This window comes from Clinocottus analis, unplaced genomic scaffold (genome assembly GCF_023055335.1).
Source record: "Clinocottus analis isolate CAN_PGR_092001 unplaced genomic scaffold, fCliAna1.0.p SCAF_2, whole genome shotgun sequence".
NCBI lineage: Eukaryota > Metazoa > Chordata > Actinopteri > Perciformes > Cottidae > Clinocottus > Clinocottus analis.
Window position 1 is genome coordinate 18,106,478 of NW_027175931.1, and position 22,953 is coordinate 18,129,430.

The 22,953-nt window shown below is 42.4% G+C and overlaps 1 protein-coding gene across 6 annotated transcripts in view; it reads right to left on the reverse strand.

Annotated features, from left to right (window-relative positions):
- Nucleotides 1-22,953, reverse strand: part of plch1 (phospholipase C, eta 1) — a 47,630-nt gene that overhangs the window by 8,242 nt on the left and 16,435 nt on the right. For all 6 annotated transcript variants that reach the window (XM_068584598.1, XM_068584596.1, XM_068584597.1 and 3 more), the window contains 14 exons: nucleotides 19,547-19,693; nucleotides 17,879-18,122; nucleotides 17,595-17,724; nucleotides 14,495-14,665; nucleotides 13,833-13,926; nucleotides 12,143-12,346; nucleotides 11,515-11,635; nucleotides 8,891-9,062; nucleotides 6,490-6,597; nucleotides 4,017-4,172; nucleotides 2,810-2,872; nucleotides 1,632-1,726; nucleotides 622-719; nucleotides 300-479 (listed from right to left, as the gene is read on the reverse strand). In XM_068584598.1, coding sequence (XP_068440699.1) covers nucleotides 300-479; nucleotides 622-719; nucleotides 1,632-1,726; nucleotides 2,810-2,872; nucleotides 4,017-4,172; nucleotides 6,490-6,597; nucleotides 8,891-9,062; nucleotides 11,515-11,635; nucleotides 12,143-12,346; nucleotides 13,833-13,926; nucleotides 14,495-14,665; nucleotides 17,595-17,724; nucleotides 17,879-18,122; nucleotides 19,547-19,693 — 1,983 coding nt within the window. The remainder of the gene's footprint in view (nucleotides 1-299; nucleotides 480-621; nucleotides 720-1,631; nucleotides 1,727-2,809; nucleotides 2,873-4,016; nucleotides 4,173-6,489; nucleotides 6,598-8,890; nucleotides 9,063-11,514; nucleotides 11,636-12,142; nucleotides 12,347-13,832; nucleotides 13,927-14,494; nucleotides 14,666-17,594; nucleotides 17,725-17,878; nucleotides 18,123-19,546; nucleotides 19,694-22,953) is intronic.

Sequence of the window (22,953 nt, forward strand, 5' to 3'; positions counted from 1 at the left end):
GCACATACTGAATTATACACGACATGCAGATACACACAGCACAAGCACATATTTTGCGTATTCATGTGCAATTACCAATTACCTTCACTGGCAAACTACACATGTGATATCTGTAAATTATTTGTGTGGTGGGCAGGCTACAGATGAAATGTGTGTGTGTGTTTGTGTGTGTGTGTGTCGTATGGAGTGTTAGTTAATGTGTCATGACAAGTACGGCTGAAGGGAAGGAATCCGGCGTTGTCATTAACAGTGAACCTCCGTACACGTCAGAAGCTTGGAGCGACAGACAGACGACTTACCCAACTGACAACCCACGTTCCAGTAGAACTGGGGGTTGAAATTTGACGAGTCGATGCGATAGGCTGAGGGATAAATCCGGGACAGCTGCCTCTGGTTGAAAGCCAGGAATTGTTCGGCTCTGTGGTTGACCAGCGACTGGGCTCTGGTTTCGCTGAATGAAAGAACGTCACCTGGAGTACCTGAAGAGAAGGGAGGGTTAGTCGGGAAAATATCTTCCAGGTGTGACTGTTGTGACGGTTGTGTGTGTGTGTGTGTGTGTGTGTGTGTGTGTGTGTGTGTGTGTGTGTGTGAAGGTGCCAGAGCTGTGTGAAGGCGCTTCACCTTCATTCAGACACTCCTGGGAGGCGACGGAGTTGGTGAACACCACCAGGTTTGACAGATCTCTACTCAGTTTCATCGTCTTCCTCTTCCTGCCACACCTACAATGATTGCCAGACGACAGAAGACAATTGCGAGAGAGGACATAGAGGAGCATAAGTGAGATCTTTTTTTTTTTTTTTTTTTTTAAATACGGGAAAGCAGGAAGACGTGCTTGAAGATTTTACAGTTGCAAAGCAAGCAAGACGATTGTCCATCATTGAAGGAGAGAGCTTCTAAAGCAAAAAGCTTTACAGGGACCAGAGTGCATGACGTGGATCCACACACACACGCACACGCACACACACACACACACACGCACACACACGCACACGCTTGCAATCAGTAAGTCAGTCACACAGACGCATGCTCGCCATAATCTGCACTGTGACATGCATGTATTAATATTATGCAACCGTAACAAAGACAGATACCGTGATAGACAAAGAGAGACTAAGGGAGGAAAAGACAGCTGAATTTACATACTTCTCGCCCAATAAATACTCACGAAAAAACAAAACACATGAAAGAGGTGTGTGTATGAAAGAACGAGGATATATTCAGGGTTTCATCTGTTTTCCCTGTGTTTGTTTGTTTAATAACAACGGGATTGGGGCGTGAAAAAAAAGATGTGATCGGATATGTTGAATTCTATTGTGGGTCTCTTCCATGTGTGCATATATCCAATTTGTATGAGCGGGACGTTGTGATCAAGCAGCAAGGCTCGCAGAGTAAACACAGCCTGTCCTTCATTTAATGTAAACATATCAAATATGACACATAAGAGGAGGGGGAACCAACCAGTCTGCCCTTTCTTTGCAGTCTGCGGTACCTCAAACATAAATGAATGCTGGAGGTAGCTTTAGCGGTTAGCATGGCCCTGCTGATGCCCTGGACCGTTCAGTGCTGCCAGCAGTCAGCAACTATCAAACCTCCCAGCTGTCAGTGTTGTGGTGAAGCCGGTCAAAGGTTACCTGTTGAACTGTCCTCCGGCCTCCCTCCCAGACCCCTCCTGAACGTCCTCCTCCTTGTCCATGCTTTGACATGACAGCCTGGATTTGGAGTGCCTCTGGACAATGGAGACACACACACACAAATATATATACATGAATATATATATATATATATATATATATATATATATATATATATATATAAACAAACACACACTAGAATAAAGGCATTGGGTACATCCTTGTCTTTAGTTGCCGTCCTGATAAATGTGTGATACTGCCTACACACAGCTCACAGCAAAGTGTTCTTCAGTGCTCATGGTTGATAATGTGTCTTTGGCTAATTGTATGTGTTGTTGTAGTTGTTTTAGGTAAACCCTATGTAATTATATTTGGTAAAGTGCGCATTTTCAATATTTCTACTAGGGCTAAAGTGGAGGAGCGGATGAGGGTCACTGTAATTACGGGTTTTAGGCCGGTTGCCAACACATGCACCCGTGTAGCAGACATATACACGCACACGTGGGAGGATGCATTATATGCAAAGAGGGAGGCATAAAAGAATGAAGAGGAGACGCGAGTGGGTAAACTGCACAGAGAGTAGAGGGAAGGTGGAATGGTGCAAATGAATGGAGAAAAACAGAGTAGGAAATAATCCGGCTGAGAAATGAGGGAATGTAAAGGACATGTCTTGAACAGAAACCCCCAGCAATATCCAGACCTATACCATATTGTCAAATGAATAAAAGGAAGGGATCGATGCAACATGCATCTCAAGAAAAACCCTGAAGGAACAGAAAACATCTTAATCAATTTCACTGTGAGAGAAAAACACATTTAGTGAGGAACTGAATCATATCGGCTACATGCTCTGCGTCTGTAATTTACACACACACGAATAACGCACACGTCCAATGCATTGATCTGCAGTGTGGGATTGAAAGATACGTAGGAATCTTAATTTTGATATACAGCAGAACAATGAAGCACGTTTTCTGCTTCCGTTAAGGAAAGTGTGACGGGAACGTATAGCAAAAACACTAGAGTCACCAACTCGTGTCAAGTTGCAGACTACGTCTACGTCCGAATCATCAGAAGCAGTGGAGCGTGAAGTATTTTATTACCTGCATTTGCCATTTGAAACCTCAGAAAAAACTCAAGAATCGAGCACAAAAAGTGAAACCTCTCTTTCTCCTCACCTTTTGTTTCAGCGTCGTGATGAAGGATCTGCTTTGGGATTTCTTCAGAACCCCTTTGGAGCTCTGGAGACAAGAACACACATTATGTGATGGGTGTTTGTTCGTGTGCAAGTTTACATCCATGTGTGTGGATCATTGGATGAGAGTCTAATCCCTCCCACAGGTAGAACAATAACGCTTCCTAACGGGTTCTTTAAACGGCTGTGTGGTTCCACGAAGGACCATTGCATCAATTGGATAGTTCTACACATTTGTCATATGATTCTTTGGGATATTAAAGGATTGGTTTAGTTCATGTTTGAGTTATTGGAGAGTGGTTTGCTTTGTTCTTAGAGAACCTTGAATTTCATCAAATAATCATTTTTGTATTGTTCTTCGAAGCACCTTTTCTGGTGCTTTGAAGTTCTATTTGAACCTCCTGAAACATATTTTAAAGAATTGTTTAAGGAAATGGTTCATTACAAAACCATCGGTCCGAAAGGTTCTTCGTGGAACCAGAAATGGTTCTCCTGTCACATGACTCTAAAAACCTATTTTTGGTGCCAGATGGCACCTTTATCTTTCTCGGTGCACATGAGCACACATGAACCCTGGAGCTCAATAGCTAGCGGGGCTGCATCAGACATTAGCTACACAAAAGCAGAAGAAGAGAGTGGGTGAGAAATGAGAAAATAGAGAGAAGCTGGTAATAAAAAAAAGAAGAGGAAAATTACAGTCAGGAAGACCGGGAGAAAGAAGGCGTCAGAGACAGATCGATGGGAGGGGGATCACCAACAAAGAAGGAAAGAGCGAAGAGAAAAGGAAACCCTGATGCACACCCACGACATTAAAATGGCTGTCAGGAAACCGAAGCTTCTAAAAATAGCACAGGAGGCGAGCTGGGAAATTAAATATTAAGTAACACTGCAGACGTTTAGTTTCTCCTCACTTTCGGTCGGTTTTGACACGCTTTGGATCAAAACAACGCCAAGCTGGGAACGCTGGAGTCCCTGCAGACCGGCCTGAGGAGGCGCTGCTCAACTGCACTTTTACATTGTTCAGTGAGCGTGTTTGACCTGTGAGTGCTGCTGTAACTCGTCCACTCTTTTATCTCCCCACTTCCGTCTGTGACTAACAGCGTGGCCTAGTTTTACTCCCCAACCCTCCCTTTGCTTTCTCGCTTCCTATCCTCTGCACGCGGCTCTACACAAAGCCTCGGGTGGTGTACCTGCCGCAGGTTCTTCTGGAGACCCTGGTGAGTCGCCCTGAGCAGCGCTCTGATGCTGAAGCTGTCTGTATCTTCCTTGTCCCCGATCCGAGACTCCTTCAGCAGAGAGTCCAGCTTTTTTCTGATGTGAGATTCCACCTGGTGATGCCCGTTGTCCTGCGTGAAAGAAGGAGAGTCGTAAGGAAAAGGGAAAGGGAGCCGGTAAGTACGGAGGTCATTTTCAAGACGGACGCAAGAACACACGTATTGCAGGAAGAGGACGCAGTGTCGCAGCGTCTTGGTACAGCGGCGCACGACGATGACGGATGTGAAGGCGCGGTCAACCAAAACCCAGCAACGGCAGAGCGACAGCAACGGCAGAGCGACAGCAACGGCAGCGCGACAGCAACGGCAGAGCGACAGCAACGGCAGCGCGACAGCAACGGCAGCGCGACAGCAACGGCAGCGCGGCCCGTAGACAACAGCGTTCACTCCAGCAGCAGTTCAGAGCTGCAGATGGAGACGCATAGATGTGCTATCTATATTTTACATTATATTTTCTGCGTAATATTGAATAGAACAAAGTTTCGACGACTCTGAGTTCCTGTGTGTGCTGAGAAAGCTTAATGTGAGCTTTCTTTCATTTTGAATTTAGAAAATAAACATATAACAATAATCTGCATTGTACTTCAATGGCGCGAGTCTAAAATGACAAACATTACAACTATACAGACACACAAGCTGTGTCCAAAACCACGCACTTGTCTATAGGACAGACGCTGAGTAGTTTCATCTGTTGTGAGCTATGAATTGAGATTTGAGACATGATAAGTGGTACAAGTGGGAGAATACAACTGTAATTTTCATATTCTTCTATTTTACTGCAAATTTTTTTCTTCTTCAATCCTTAATCTGTTTATTACCGTTCTACTGTTTATTTATATTACTTGTTTATTTTATCTTATTACTTGTGAGCAGTGTTCCTGTAATCCTGTAATTTCCCCACTGAGGGACTGATAAAGAATTATTTTATCTTATCTTATCTTACAACAATATACAAGTCACTCAGTTTATCACTATTAGACAAAAGCTTGAGCACAATATTAATGCGACGTTAGTTGTGACTGCTGTGAAAGTATTTTGGTTTAATGAGCTCAATACAAAAGCTCTCATCAGTGAAAACCTGCCACCACCCTGTTATTAAAATGGCAATGATCATAAGTGGCATCTGCAGCCTCGTGCCTCCAGCTAAATGTGGAAGAATGATGCCATATTCTGTTACACAACCCAACCATCTGGAAAAGAACTGGGTGTTTTCCTTCTTTAAACGTGGTGAGGAGGACCCTGGCACTATAAAGGAATAAATAAACAGGATTAGGAATGATTATGAAAGTGGCACAAAGCAAGTTTAGGAGTGATTTGCATACAACAAGCAGCGATGAGATCCTCTGGCACGTCTTACATGTTTCTGAGCTGCTCATCTATTAAAAACAACTTTAGATGCTTGTATATATATGTAAGCATGAAGCATTGATTATTCCCAAACTTCACTGCAGTGAAGATCAGTAAATCCAACATTAATAGCCCAATTACTGAAGTCATTGTGCACAACAATGTCGTTAAGATCCCGTGTAACGGACGGATTAATATCATTAACATTATGGATTAAGCAGCTGTTTAATAACTGAAAAAGAAAGAAAAGAAAGAAAATAAAGCGAGAGAGAGACAGACAGCAGTTTGGATTAAAGGTTAAACTGAGTTATTTTCATGTCTTTCTTTTTTTAAAAGGCATTCTGTTGTAAAGGTACAGAATAAAAATAATAATCAAAAGTTCAAAAAGCAGAGTTGTGTTTCACTCATAATCTATATTTAGCAAAATATTGCTCTAATTTGTGAGAGAATACATTTTTATTAAAAATAAATTCAGTGGTTTTCTAAAGCATGTAAAAAAAATAAAATAAATAAAAATATTTGAATCACCTCAAGTGTGCAATATAAATACATGTATTTTGTCTGTATATATAATTTGTATATATAATATTGTTTTTGTGCATTCTTTACTGTTTTTCTTACTATTTATTTATATTACTTGTTGTATTTAATTGTATTTCTCTCCTGTGTGAACCTTTACCTCAAGTTTGCTGCTGTAACCTGCAAATGTCCCCACTGCGGGACGAATAAAGACAAATCTAATCTGATGTAGAAAGACAGGTACATGAAAATCAACATGCAGCCATTTTAAAAAAACACAATACATTGCATTATTACATTAAAACGGCCTGCCTGAGCGGCTGGTTACCCTGCCATTGCACATCGCTGTCTGACTGATGATAATAGTGAATAAATGAATGCCAAAAATAAAGAGAGAAACCTCCATTGATGGGCACGACTGGCCTATGAATGACAATACTACCGTGAGGCAACGTGTCTGTCCGTGACTCGCTTGTTCAAGCATTGCTGTGTGCATATCTACAGCCACAATCCTCTCTCTTACATTACTGCTCTTAAGCTTGAAGTCATCCTCAATTTCATCAGCGCTGTCATCATCAGACACTTCGCCTTCCTCGGCGTCTGCAGACAGATAAGCAGGCAGACTCTTCCCCTGGAGAGAGAGAGAGAGAGAGAGGGAGGGAGAGAGAGAGGACAGACAAAGAGCTGAGCAGAGACAAACATTTAAAGCATGCACATGTCTTCAGATCGTCTCTAACATACTAGAAAGCCCACGCAGGTTGCGCCTGAAAGCATGTTTTACTTATTTATGTAACGGCACACATGCACCTTGAAGTGATCTCTGTTATGTGACACCTTTCTCAGTATTTTTAGGCAGAGTGAAAGCCAATACTGCCGTATAGAAGCACACAAGAGTGTACAAAACACACACTTGTGTGTGCACAAACACCAAATTATACAATCTGCTACAGATTCTCCTCGAAGCTCCCGAGCAGCCTTTCCAGCGGCGTGGAAGCCCATTAGTGGATCGTTCTGAAGGTGTGAGTGGGAGTCGAGATTTTCTAAGGTTCCTCCAAAATCAATGGCAGACTTCCCCGCAGTACATCGAGTGTCTCACGGGCTGACATCACCGCCCTTGTGACAACCACTGCCACCAGCTGTCTATCTCCTCTTCCTTCTATATCTGTGACTGTCAAAAATGTGAGGCCATTTTTCTTTATTGCGTTGTGGCTCTCTGCTCTTTTGCTCCGCTGAGGGATGGAGAGAGGTTAAAGGCTCTCAAACGAGGGCATGAAGGGGGAAGAGAGATGGAGGGAAAGTGGTAGAGGAGTAAAGGTCTTTATAGAAAATCAATAATGCTCTTTCACTTTCCAGACATCTGGCTGGAGAGGGACAAAGCCCGAGCTCCTTTTGTCCCGGGGAAAATGATGGCTATTTTTTCCATTACAGATAAAGTCAATTTGATTTTGTGCTTATAAAAATAAAACAAAATCCATGAACGCTGAAAGCTTTTGACCAACAAGATGCTCTCTGTTTCTGAACAACATCTTTTTTTTGCGAGGACATTCTGACTCTGAGTCTGTCAAAGTGAAAGCTTGTATTAAAACAAAAAACACATGCTGGGTTTTCATTCCTGTTGAGGATGATCATGTCACTGTGGGGCAGGCGCTACACAACCGCTTCACACACACCTTTCTCACCAGTCATCAAAGCCCGTTACGGCCAACAAATAGAAACGTCTAAAACAGACAAGTCAACCGCGTCGCTGCCGTGAATATGTCCTCAGCACTTCCCCTGCAGAGCGCAGGTACTCTGTGTGGAAGTGGAGGGGGGGGGGGGTCTCTTCCCGCCTACCTCCAGGCTCGAGAGACGCAACCACAAAGCCGGCAAAGCGCTTTTCGGATAGGGCTTTACCGACCGCGCCACCCCGAAGCACACAAACATCTTTTCAGTGTGTCTGATGAGGGCCGTGCACTCAAAATATAATGCCTTCGCATCAATTGTGCAAAGCATCGCGGAGCTTTGCCTCCCTGCCCCCGGCGTGGGGTGGGATTTGGTTTGAGTGAAGCCTCCTCTGCGGTCACCACGGAGCACCGGCAGGGGGATTATTTCACACGCTCTCTGAGCTGAGGTTAGAGCAAGCCGCGACGTTGTCTTGAACAACAACGTCTTAGGAGAGGAGCGCTCCAGAGGCTCGAAGGGACCCGTCACCGAGGCCTCGTTTCAGCATAATACGGCATAACGTGGCGACCTGCAATGACTAAAAGCTGCTCCTGCCTCGCTCTCTGAAGAGGAGGGACGAGGAGGAGCAGCGGAAAAGCGGAAAGCAGCCTTCTTAGCCATGACACGTGTGCAAATATGTCCACCCCCGGGATTGCCACGCTAGTCACGGGCAGTGGGTGTTGTGGCGGTTGGTGGGCAAATCTAAAAAAAGCTAACCTCACAGCTAAACTTTAAACTCTGCTGGGTACCACCGTGTCTCGTGGAATGCAATCCCTTTAAATATGTTATCCATTTGTCGTGGTTAGTTAGACTAGCAGCAATTAATAGTTTGAAAGCCCCAGCTGACTGCAGGTTGTGTTTGTGCTGTGTGTGTTTTCCTGTTTGTGCATGGATGTGTTCGAAAAATAAAAAACCAGCAATCTGTTTTGTAATTATCCTATGCCAGCATCTCGTCCTTATCTCCTTTCCCCACCATACAATGACCTAGTTTTGTCCTCCCTTTTTCCTCTTCATCTGTTTATGTGCAATTATTAGCTGCCTTGCAGTTCCTCTCCCTCTCCCCGTCTCACACATACAGTAAGTAAACATGGTCCTCTGCTTCCTTCACTCAAATAACGGAAAGGAAATGGAGACGTGCAATGCAGATGGTTTGATTTGCAAGCAAATTAACAATTATTTTTCAGTCCACCCTCCATCAGCAGTATCCACAGATGTGTTCTTACTTTGATGAGTATCTTGCCCTGCAGGCTTTGAGGGCTGGGGAGTGTTTTTGCATCTCTGCTCAGTGCATCTCTCACATCTAGTTTGTCTCCAAAGATTTCTCGCAGGTACTGAGCAATTTTCTTCTGCTGCTGGATGCTACAGTGGTTCTCTATGGACAGAATCACTGGGTACCTGTAAGAAAAGAAGGAAATCAATTCAGATTTCTATAAATTACATCGCTGGTAACACGGAAGACTCGTCTTGAATGCAACTGATCTCATACGAGTATGAGCCACATCTCTAAGTGTACTTCAATTTCTAAGGTCCAACCAACAGAATAGCGAGAGGGTAAATTATTAAATTAAGCCGCATAAACACCTCTTCACCTCTGTGGCATGGTGTGTGTGTGTGTGTGTGTCAAAGTAGTGTGTGTGTGTGTGTGCCTGTGTTTTCATTAGAAAAAGGTGAAATGACTTGTGGCCACGCGTCAGCACAGCTCAAATGTCAGATTTGTCAGACTGACAGCTCTCCCTGAGGGGGACACGCACACACACACACACACACACAAACACACACACACACACACACACACACACACACACACACAGAGACCCACACGTCTATCGCCAAAGTAAAACAAAAGACAATAGAAAAAACAATATCCAGTCATTTCTCTTCGACACACAGACATTGACATCTAGGAGGGGGGAGAGAGAGAGAGAGAAAGAGAGAGAGAGAGAGAGAGAGAGAGAGAGAGAGAGAGAGAGGGAGAGAGAGAGAGAGAGAGAGAGCAGAGAATCGCTCCTTTTTATTACAGCCGAGGCGCCATTAATCATATTAACAGGTGGCACTGATAATAAAATATCAGCTAAATGTAAAAGGTGAGAACAGCAGAGAGGAGGACAAGAGATGAAGGAGGGATGTTACATTTATTCATCTGTTCTTGCTGTCGGGAATTAAAGATTAGGAAATAATAAGGCATTCGTTTTGAGAATGTAGAGATTCCTGTTTCATGATTTCTTTCAGGGGGACATTGAACATAAGTTGTTTGATTTAATCTACAGAGAAATACAAAGTTACGCCGAGGATAAAAAAAGAAGAAGAATGATGCAATTTTGTCAAAAAATGCTTAAAGGATAGAAATACCTAAATATTATATTCTATTATTTTTTCTATTATTTTATTCCTATATTATTTTAATTTGAGAGAAATCAATCAAATTATTTCTCAATGAACTAAATAATCATTTGGCTAATTGAATAATCAGTTTATAAACTAATCGTATCTGCAGAGTCAAAAGACATTCAGAAATTAGTTAAGAGAAAATAACAAAAAAGTGAAGTGGGTTGTGTGTGTCTTTGGTTCTCTTTCCTGTTCAGTTAAACGTTTATTGATAAACCCATAAGATCAATACTGTCATTTGTCAGTTAAATATGACGCTAAAGCTCGCATATTAGCATAGCTTAGCATAAATAATGGAAAGAGGAAGTCTGTCCATAGGTTGTCCAAAATCCAACTAAGCTCCGGTAACACATTTGTGTCGCCTGCTCAAAAACCAAAGAGAAAAACATGACAATGATTTCATTTAGTTTACGCTACGTATGGCTAATGCTACGTTATGCTACGTTAAGCTTATGTTACGAGTTTATAGTACGTTAGGCGGCTGCTCGCGTTAGCGAGTTGTCTCCATCGTACCATCTAACTCTTTGTAAGAAAGCCAATACGCACATTTCTCAAAAAGCAGAATCATCCCTATGATACCGTAGTTTACTGCGATATTGAAATTTTGAATATGAATGTCTATAAGTTGACAACTAGAAAAAAGAAGATTTAAAAAAACCAAACAGATACACAGATATTCTCCCAACAAGCTAAAGCTAAATGTACTTCACTTTCTAGTTCAACTACATGAAATATATGAACTAATTCTGCTTTTATTGAAAATGTTTTTATAACACACATGCTGCACTTATAAGAAGCTGCAATAGACGTCAAAGTGAGCCAATGTAACAGCAGGAAGCTGCATCATTCATCACTTTGTTTGGGTATTGTTGGCCCCAGCAGAGACTAACGGTGGCTCCTGGGGGAGCCAGAGGAAACGCTGCTGAGCAGATGGTTCAGTAATAGGTGCTAATTACTGCCAGAAATCAGTGTTCTCTGAAAAACAGCAACCTGGCTGTCTAAATGTTGCAACTTTTTTGTTCAACATTGTCGGAAAATCCTTCCATTAAATTCAGAGATATTTCCTTAAAGCTGTGTGAGAAAGACTTGTTTGATGAACATTATAGAAGTCTACCGCTTTTTTTATGATGCAATCATATCCCATCCTATAAGGGGGGCATGTGTGTGTGTGTGTGTGTGTGTGTGTGTGTATGAAGAACGGTTCTGCCATTTGTCCTGGTGTAAAGGATATTATCTGCTCTATCCTGTATGTCAACCAGAAATGATTCAGCCATATTTATATGAGCGAGTAAACTGAAGGAGAAATATGTAAAATGGCATTTCTATTTGGCATTCTGGGCCATTTTCTCACAGTACTATACCTACGGGATAATGGAAGTGTCGAATTTCCATAAAGTGTCACAAACAGTCACATGCTATCACACGCACAGACACACACACAACAATGATGCTGTTGACTCACTGGTTATTTATGAAGGCATATTTATTGATGGTCCCGATGACAGACTTGAACGGTATCTTGGAGGTCAGAGTGTAGCCGTGTTGGACCATCGGCTCTCCGTCGGGGCCATCCCAACAGTCCACTGCAGGGAGCAACGGAAGAAAGGATGCATGAATAACACTGCATCATGTTACTGTCGTCAGCTTCCTTTTTCCTCTTATGGTTCATCTTTGAATATTGGAAAGACGGTCTCCTTCAATGGAAATGTACGTCTCAGCTGTGTCTTATTCTGGCGTGAAATTATTCTCTGACACAAAAACATCTTCCATAAACAACCCCGGCATCGTTTGTTTTATTCCACTTTCAGCACATACCATTTGAGGGCGATAAGCCAGTTTGGTGCAATTAAAAATCCTCTTGTCCAATTAAAATGGACATTTTTTTCCAGCTGCCTTTTTGATCTGGCATAATAGGAAAAGCAACTCTGTTGTGTGGAAGTATCCCAGTCAGTAATGCATGATACCATGAAACCAGCAACTGAAATGCCTAAACAGAAAGTGTCACGTTCTACTGTGACATTTTCAAATGTCTTCCGGGTTAAAGGCGTAATGCATCCGCAGTGACATTAGACTCAGGTCCATATGCATACCTTCTACACAGCGGCAGCCCGACTGCAGCACCCAGGCATACATGTCGGTCTTGGAATGGGAGAGGAGCTGGTCTCCGGTCAGGTATGTGTTGTGAGAGGAGGCGATGAAGTAGTTGCACAGCGGCTGCTCCATGTCCTGATTCACCTCGTGGTGCAAAGGGTTGAAGATATCACACGTTGGACTGCGCATGAAACTTGTAAAGCCTGAAGGAAAATACACAATTATTGAGGGGAAAATAAGATGAGACTAAAAACAGGCACTGATGAAGAACATTGCTTTCTTTTAATGATGTTTTATTGCTTTGAATATTTAACATTTGTTTCAGTCGGACGGCAACGCCGTTGCTGAGTGTCAGTCCGGACTAAAGTATTGGATGTATTGCTATGAAATGTACATTCACTCTTGCATAAGATCTACATTTAGATGTAATATCTTGGAATAAAAATGAACAATGCAACAAAAATGTTCCATTTTCAAACTACCAGCTTCGAGGTCATATCATGCACCTTCTAACAGCTTCCAACAGAGAAAGCTAATGTCTCTCTTCTGTCTCCGGGGATGACAGACAAGCACATTCAAATCAGAGCGCTGTGGTCGGGGGTTTGAAACCATGCCACAGCGGATATAATTCACACATCCAACTTTTTTTTTTAGGCGGAAAAGCACGAGAAGGAGTGAGAGGGAAGAAAGCAGCTTTCATCCAGAGAGGAGGGGTACAAAATGAGACAAGAATACCAAGAGCATGGGGAAAAAAAGGAAATAAGCCTGAGAGCAAAGGAGACAAGGGGAAACTAACGGCTAATGTGGGAAAGGAGACTTAAAATGTGTAAAGAAGGATTTCTTGGTCTGGAAAGTCAGTGACACAGGATCTCTCTATGGTGGCTAAGTCCTGTACACAGGATATGACATGAAATACTGCAGGTAACAGCTTGTCACAATGTAAAAAGATGTGAATGTGGATTTGTTTGTACATTGCTGTCACATGTGTGCACAGATGTTGAAACATATTCCTGGCCTGCAGGCTCACTGGTCTGATCAGTCAGACACACACAGTGTTAGCCTTCATGCCTCCAACAACAGGATTAGTCTCACCCTTCTCCTACCCCTCTCATCTCTTTTCCTCACACTCCCTTCTCTCGTTTCTGTCACACGCTCATTTTCTCTCTCCCACCGCCCTCATTCTGACTTCCCAATTGTGTCACTCCAGCCACCTTCCTCAAGCCTCGCTCACTCCGTCTTCTTCTCCCTTAAGCTCACCCTCCAGCTGTATGCGGCATTACTTTAAATTGTGAGAGGAACGCTTGCCAAAGACAAAAGTCCCAAACCATTCACGGCCATCCTTCAAGTCAGGGTTTGAAACACGGTATTTCAAAAAGAAAACATGTAATGGTGATGAGGTGTGTTGAGGTCAAGGTGAAGGTCAAGTTCAGAGTCAGAAGGGGGGGGGCTTTACGCCTCTGGACCGAGTTGACAACACAAAACTTTACAGGTGTGTGGTTGACGTCACAATAAATGGTGCCATCGCAAATCGGTTGTTAAAAACTAAATTAAGGACATATATGCATAAGCAAAAGTGTTTTTCTGAATGATATGTTACATTTTAATGTAAGATGAATGACTGCCCAGGTTGAAAGAAGGAAGAGAATTGTGGGAGCGTAAATAAAGAGATAAAATAACAGTAAAATTTACCATCAATCCCCAAGACGCCACTTTGTTTATTCTCATCAGACATCTCAAACTTTTCAATGATTTCTGCGACATACTCTGGAGTCACGTTGGCCATCTAGAGAAAAAGAGATGAAGAAAACATTTTACCTTTGAGATGTATTAAACCCCTTGTAAATGCTAAATGGAGTCAGGCGGATCTCCCGTCTTCATAACATATTTGTGTTGCTATAAATTAATTACCAGCCATGTCAGTCAAGCAAGCAGCACAGACTGAGAACAGTAATAATGCCGAGTATCAAAGGCAGGAGGCGGTAAATGCAGCATGATGAAAACTGACACCTTCGCAGTGTAAGAAAGAAAGGAATTGTCAGATACACAAAAAAAAAAACACTGAAAGAGAAAACGTGTGAAGAACAAGAAATGGGCTCCCGGGAGACACAATTTTCGGCGTGATGGATCGGCTTAGTGGAGCAGATTCTTCTGGGTCGGCAGCTGAGACAGAGGGAGTTAACGTACATGTTGGACTAAAGGGAGGGAGACGGGGAACCCGATCGTTCTCTTCTGAGCGGCTGGATCTCAAATTGAACGGCTTCTTGGGGAGAAAGTAGTTTGGACGTGTTGGGTGTAACGTCACCACCTGACTCTTTCATTGCCTCCGGTCTGGCAGAGGCGCGACCTCTCACCTTCTGTTCGATGCGCAGGAAGTTGGCCAGCTCATCCGCCGTCAGGTGATCCTTCCTGTCGCTGTACGCCATCATCAGCAGGAACAGATCCCGCCGCAGAGACATCATCTTGTAGAAGACGGAGAACTCCTCGTAGGTCAGCGTGCCCTGCTGATCGTCTGTGTCTGCTTCCTGCGAGGACGACCGAGTGACATCTCAGGTGTTATATCTTCATTCTGTATTAACTCATGCATGCATTCAAACATATATAACTCAATTAAATAGCTTCAACACATAATAATATAAATAATAATAAATAATCATTATTTATTTAATATACCAAGGAACGCTTAATTCAATTTTTTTGCAGTAATTATCAAATTGTTGTAAATTACATCCACACAAACAAATATAGAGCATCCCAGCATGCACTGGATTTAGAGACAGAAGTGTCTTGTTGTGTGTTTTCCTGCCTTGTTGATGGTGTAATTGTGTTCTCAACTGTTTTTTGCTTCACTCTTTGCATGAATGGGGTTCAACTGGGAATCATGTTGTGTTCAATGGTTCCTGTTAACGTGAACGCCAGGAGGGTTCATTGTTGTGCCGACGATCGACTGCAACCAGTAAAGTTGCTGTTCATTGTGACATTTCCTCCTAGCTTTATAGATCGTATAAAAATGCAAGTTATAAGAAGTTTCAAATTTACTTGACTTCTTTTTTTGCATATTTAACAATCAATTAGTCCAGAATGAGAATGTCTTCGTACGTATGCTATATAGCTAGCTAGCTGGGTACACAATAGCAGCAAAGAAAATGACAACAAGTCTGTAACAATTTCACACTCCTGAAGAAGACTTTTACAAACACAAATTATTAAATAATAAAAAATTTAAAACGTAGATGTGAAAAACCTTGAGACACTATCGCGAAATATGGCGCTAACACTCACAAAGGTCGAAGCGAACACATTTTTACAATGCTAGAAATGGCTGTTAGCTGTTAGCTCCAGCACTGGAAATGGCTGTCACCTCCCACCCTCCCTCCAAAAAAAAGAAGTCCATTAGCCACAGCGGCTGGTTAAATTCAACGTATTTTAGGATTTTCTGTCATCTCAGAAATCAGCTACCATGAATACGACGTCAAGCTGAGTAGATGTCAAAAGAAACGGCAATTCAGTCTCCTTATTGTGCTATGATATATGCCCAAAAGCAATAAATGCTGAAAGCGATAAGTCAATATCAGTCCAGTCTACTGTCGGTCAACGCATCGCTGTGAGATTAGAATAGACCTGCAAGCAATGGGCGGGGCAATCTGCAAACTGTCTCCTTGTTTGTTTCTCTCCTTCTCGATGCATCTGTCTTCATGAGACGAACACATTACTTCTTCAACCAGTATTTTCTTCGCTAACCTCATATCTTACGACATAATGCCCGAGGACACCCGCAGCCGAGCTCGTTCTCTGGCGCTGTCTCGCCGGGCAGCGTCTCATTCCACCTGCGTGTCACACGGGGCCCCGTCGACTCTCCACCGAATCTAATAAGACCGGCTAATGCATCCATCACACTCCCGTAATGAGCTCGCTGTGTGCATTGGGGATTCGATCAGAGAAATAATCTACAAACAAGCAGCATTATAAATCACTGTGATGGACTTCATCAGAAATGCATAGAAAGAGAACAAAGGGAAGCCGGGTATACTACACAACCTGTGCCAGCCTGCTGCCACGTTATCTGCCAGTGCTTCAAATATGTAAGAGATGAAGTAATGGAATTTCCTTCATAATCTCGACCCAAAGAGGGATTTCTTTAGAGAGCAAAATTATAGTTTAGTTTATTATGAAGAGACACAAAACACTTTGAAATCCACTGGGTCAAGTGGGAGGAGAAGCCTTTAAAATAGTTTCAATGAGGTTTAGGATCACTCTGAGCTGAGTTACAGATATTTAGTCATCCGTTTTCTTTATATTTCGGTATAGGCTGAAATAAATTAACATTATAATTCTGTTAGAAAGCACATGGAGCAAAAATGTGGCATTCTAATCAATTTAGAAAAGGGCATTTTTAACACGGGGTCATTCATGAAATGACCACATGACCCTGAGGTCTGGAGCAGATGACTGATGGCATATTGTCCCATGCAGGCGAGCTTTCCTCGGCATGGTTTCATCTGATTAATCAACAACTGACTTTCATTGCCGCGGTCCCTCTCGTACAGGACTAACCTCTCCTGTTGTTCTACTTCTGGCCATTTTAATGTCGGCCTGCCGCTTCACCAGTCACTCTGCTTCCCGCTTCAGAGCCAGCGTACTTTCTGCTTGTTGGCTAATCTTTGCAGTCCGGTTTTTGCTTCCTTGTGCATTGCTTGGTCCCTAGGGTCCTGAACGGTGACTTTCTTGCAGGAATTGACCATATGTCTGATCTGATGAACCTCTAAACCTCATGCCTTGTGAGTCTGCTTCAGCCATCACTTCTGTGCCAGCGTCTTGAACCCTCAAACTTCTGAGCGCGCTCAGTTGAGACGGCCAAAACAAGTTTTCCCGTCAAAATTGGGCCTATTCTCCAGGGTCCAAATTAAAAGATCAAAAGAAATACTCTCATCTCGTGATTAACTATCACTATCAAATTAAAATTGCTGGTCAAAGTCAACCATGACTCCTCGAGCAAAGGTATATTTGTATTTCTGGTCAACAGATAAAAGAAAGTAAAAAAAAAGTTTTCCTGCAAACTATAAACTTCATAATAAAAGCTAGTCGACACTATTTGGATTCCTGACATTACTCAATGTGACATCACTTTTAAAAATTAAATCAGCCCTCTCCACACCCTTATTCATCTATTTCCTCTTAAGTGTCTCTCTCTCGCGCATGAACATATTAAATATTTCTCACACATGAATTTGAATTTCACAAATGTGCACGAAAATAAAAAATGCAACAGTAATGTGACGTCGGTGACCTTAAATACTTCAATTAAAAGCAATGTTATTTTCCAACAGGGCTTCTTCATACATGTATGCACATGTTTTGATATTTCATTTCTACTCACTGATACAGTGATATTAATGTGAGAACCGTTTATTGGATTTGAAACATAAAAATAGTGAACTGGCTTCATATTCTGACCTGAAACATTTGTTTGACCTTCCTTCGTGGCAGGTTGACGTTCAGCTTGTGGAGAAGTTGGTAGATCTCTTCGATGTTCAGGAGACCGTCTCCGTTCTTATCGGCCTCCTCGAACGTCTGCTTCAGCCACGTCACACACACACACGTTAAGGACAATGAGGTGTGTGTGAGGTGAAGGCCTGTGTACATAAAACCTGTGCGCGTGCAGAATTAAATGATGACATTTTAGGGATGGAGCCGCTGAGTCTGCACAAACAGACTCTGAACAGCGGGCTGAAGGATATTGGTCGTGTGTACGCTGTCGTTTCGCCAGCGAGTCCTCGTCGCTGATGCCGGCCATCAGGTAGCGGAGGCCCGTTATCCATGTTCTGGCCTCCTCCGCGTTGGACGTCACCAGGTCGAGAGACTCCATGTGGTTCCCGTGGTACACTGTGAAGCAGCAGGCTGGGTCGAAGCTGCCGTCTGCATGCCGATGAAAGATGTCTGACTGACTGCCCTCGGTCACTTTGTAGAGGGAATCAATGGTGACTGAGGAAGTGGGGAGGAAAGGAAAAGCCCAGTTTGATTATTGGGAACAAGAATAATGATTTCTGTGTTGGCTTGAACTAAAACATTGTTGGTTTTCCTCCAATTTGCTGACAATAGGACAAAACATAACACCAGTCTTATCCATTAATTCTTGGCTCTTCACCTCTTTTCCTCTGTGTTTGAGTTGTCGTAGCAACCCCAAATTAATTCCAATACTTGGTTTTATTGTATGTATTTGTTCAGCAAAGTCTTGGGAAAAAAAAAATCACTTTTAAAAGATATTTTGATCGTAACTATGAACATCCAGCATCGTATGAGCCAGATTACCCAAAAATGCCTCCTGGAGCCGTCAATAAGACACCTTTTTGGAAAGATTAGGTCCTAAAGAATCACAATCTGCAACGGAAATCACAATAAAACAAAGTCTTGGTTTGTTAGGAAGAAGTTTTAGTCAAAAAACTGTGTCGTTCGGTTCAAAAATGGAAAAATTATGTATTTTATACCAAAAGATTGTCTGAATGGGGCATGCTGGGACTTAAAATGGGAGCGGGAGGATTTTCAAGCACGGTTTCCAAAAGGTTAACTTGACTAATGAAGCTGGTTTTATGCTTCAGGAAGTCAGGAAGTGTTGAGAGGTGGACTAAAACATGGTTGGTTTTCCTCCAATTTGCTGACAATGGGACAAAAAAAACACACCAGTCTTATCCTTTAAGACTGTAACCAAGTTCTTGACAATTCCCAGCACAGAATATTTATACAAGAATTGAGCAGACGGAATAATTACATCCATTTAAAATGGAAGAGCAACAAAAGCAGCTTATCTTTTTGAAAAATAGTAATGACCAACATTGTGTGAGTTCCTCTCTTTCCCTGATTGTCTCAGGTTGTCTCTGATCTTGTTAAACACATGGAGTGTACAGTCCCTGTATCACAGACTAATGAGAGGATAAACTTACATTGATTCTGTCGTTTTGTTAGAAGTAAACTACATCCTGTTCAGTCTCTTCTTTCAGATGTGTCTCATTCCATTAAACAGATTAATTAATGTCCTCATCAATGCACTAATGTGTTTTCCTCAGGACAATGGACCTTCATGATATCGGAAACATAATTATGTTTGAATAATTGATTAAAGAATGAATGATATGATGAGTCAATTTAATTAATCGACTTCTTAACCAAAAATACTATCCACTCCACAACGATCCCTGTTCGTTTCCCATCACACTGTCATCCCGTTACATAATCTCATCCCTGAAATATGTATACACACACACACACAGGTCTCTAGACAGATGTATGTTGCAACATGAAACCAGTGATGCTTTGAGGACTGTGAGGGTGAAATGCTTCCAACGTGTTTTGTTAAACCCGCATCTTTCGACCTCCACATCGTGTACGTGCGTGTGCTCATGCATACTCACTCTTGGCCTTCTCACTCTTCCGTGAGGGCTTCCAGCGAATGCAGGAGCGATGATCATCCAGGTAGAAAAGCCTCACCAGCCCTTTAGATCCTGCTTTCAGCTTCACCATCTGTGTCCCGGACTGCATCACACCCATGCATCGCTCCACTGCGGAAGAAAAGGCACAAAAACACAAACACTGGGCTCAGTGGAGCACTATATCAGGACACAAATGGAACAGGTGTCTGTCCTGACTTGTCTTTTCTCAGGAGGAAGTAAGGCCAAGTGTCACAGAGTTGGCCAGTTAGCAAAGCAGCCAGCAGCTGACGTGGATCACAGTCCAAACGTAGACAGAGATGCTGCTGTGTGGACGCACAGGGCTGCCTTTCTGTTTCCCGCTGACCTGCTACTGGAAGCAACGGAGAGAGGGAAGAACGAGAGGATGGGAGAGCGAGAACTGATGTGTGTCTCTTTGATGTGAGTTTCACAGAGAGCCTATAAGCTGTTCAAGGAGAAGAAATCTACACATCACGCTGAGGCAGGTGGGAGCTTCGGCTGGTAAAACATAGTGAAACAGTTTTAGTCTCACAGTGACGACTCAAGATGTCGGTTTACCCAGACAGAAACCCCAGCAGAGCATTTTGGTTTCCCCGGAGAAAAGCAAGAAGAAAAAAAACACATCACAGTCTGCGACTTGTCTCAGCAGATCATTTGGGTTTCGTGTGATTGGATCGTTAGCCTCTTTGTTAGTGATTGTGATTTAGTTGGCATGAAAACATAATCAAAAAATTGAAAGGGAAAATATCTTTTCCAGAATCGTTGTCCCAGCGACGCTGTGTTATCCACACACCTCTGTGTGCATTGGAACTCTGTCTTTTGTAGAAACTTGAAACTGCAGGCTGATGACCGCTCACTTCCTGTTACTGCAATGCATTGCTGTGCCGCAGCATACAGTCTATGCAATACACTCTGAAAAGTAAACTTAATTACTAGAAGTCATCTACATGCGACGGTTCAATTAAAGACACTTGAATTTAAAAAGAGGAGTGTTCTGAAGAGAAGAACACAGCGACTGAGAAGTGACTTTGTGTTTGTTTGTTTGCCGCCTGGCTCTGTCCAGTATGAATAAAGGATGAAAGACAAAACTTAAAACTTTGTACTTTCTGTGACAGCTTGTGGCTGTGATACAGACAGAGATGGCAACAGAGAGATGGTGGCATTTCCATCCTCATTAGTAGAGCATGTGCATGCAAGCCTGTGTGTGTATGTGTGTGTGTGTGTTTGGCTATGAATGTGTGCACGCAGCGTAGCACGTGTTTGAGTATGTCTTCATGTCTACAACATGCATCAGCACACACAGACGGCACATCATTTGTCTTCACAGTAAGTAAGGAGTTTAAAGAATACATTTTGTTTTTTTACCATGATGTAATAAATGTTCATATTTAATCAATATTTACTCCATACAACCTTGGCTGTGAAGTATTCTGTGGACTCCGCGTCATTGTAGTGAGTAAAAGGTGAGGAGCAGATGATGGAGACGAGGGAGGAAATCAGGTTGCAGCTTGGCCACAGACAAAGAGCTTTTATGTCACAAGACTCTCTTTCCTCTCTTAAACATCAGTTTCGTTTGATTTCATCTCCTGACTGCAGTAAAAGAACATACATACATAAAAGGAGAAAACTGCCTTATACCACTGTGCAAAACCATGTATGCAAACAGGCATGGGAACTCTAACAAGGGAGCCCAATGACTCTTCAGGGTTCAAAACAACAATAAAAGACTATTAGCCCCTTGGAAATATGTAAAAGGTTAAGTGGAAGGATTTCTAATGTAATCACAGAAACACACACAATCAGACAACAATATAAAAATCCATTTCCTTGGATGAAATGGCAGATTATCTTCAAAGACAACTAAAGTCAAACATCTCAATATCCATAAAACATATCTAAGAATACATAGCAGAATACACGCTGAGTAAAGTACTTTCTGTCCTGAGGAGAGGCTTAGCAATGACACAAATGTTATTCTTGATGTTAGATGACTTCTTTGCGTCTCCAGAGACAGTATCAAACACACACAAGCTAAGCACATGGCCCTGGGCCCCGTGCGTCATCTCGCTAGGTGCATGGCGAATGCATCATAATGGTCACGCAACGTGCCATATTGATAACACAAAGGAGTACGTGGGAGGAGAAACAACCATCCCTGTAAACAAGAGATTAGGCTTAAGCCACGTTGGATAAAGAAATAACACCACTATGGGCAAAAAAAAAAACTCAAATTAACTCAATACGTTTTTTTTTTTCTGAACCACACTTAAGCACGTGCATTTCTTTGTATCATGGTCATTATTATTTTTTCAACATCAAGCAGACATAGGGCAAAACTGGCATTCAATACGTCTAATGTTAGATTGTTTTAGCTCCATGGTCTCTATACCGACTCTTCAGGGAAACACGAGAGCTGCTAAATGCTGCATTACGTTCACGAGCTTGTCGCTAACTGTCTCTGCCGGGTTGGGGATAGTTCTCTGTGCGCTCATCACTCCGAGCGACCCTATTTACATCGCACATTGTCATTTGTGCAATTAAAAAATGGAACAACAATGAAAATATTAATTGGTGCGGCTTTAAAACTCGTCAGCAACAGCCAAAGTTCACAATTTGCAACTGCTTTCTGTTGCACTTTAATAACAAAGAATTGAATTTGTCCGGTCTTTCCCGATGACAGAGGATCAGAAAAATATGTAATAGTATTGTTGTTTTATATTTTTTGTATATTATGAACAAAAAGCACATCATTCCTTGAGTGCCACTGCGATTTCCTTCGAGTATAATGTACACCATGAAGCAGAAGAGGATCTTAACCTAAAAGTATCTGGTAAAGATTGACACTACTGGTGAAGAGTAAAAGTTAATATTCTTCATTTATTACAGTAGATATCCTGCTCTTAAGGATCATGTATCACATTGTGGGAATCGATTCTCTCTGCTCATATCCTATGGGCTCGTATCGTATAGCATTGTGACGACTCTTCAGCGCTGCAGAAAACAATGGGACACCGAAGATTCAGGGGAAGAGAATTAATCAGAAACAAGAAAATAGGTCGTTTTAAATTATTTATCTCACATAGTCACTTCTGAAATTCACAGCTTCATTAACGACGGAATTCAATGGCGGTCACTGTCACGTCTGAGTTTACTGCGGTATTGATCACCGACAGGCTCGGCTCCAGCGAACAGACTTGTGCTTCTGGGATCTTTGATCTCACACCATTTCAAGCTGAAAAGAAATCAATGACTCAGACAAGACAAGCCTTTTCCAGCACTTACATGTTTGCTCACATGTGTGCTTACATGTGTGCTTACATGTGTGCTCACATGTGTGCTTACATGTGTGCTTACATGTGTGCTTACATGTT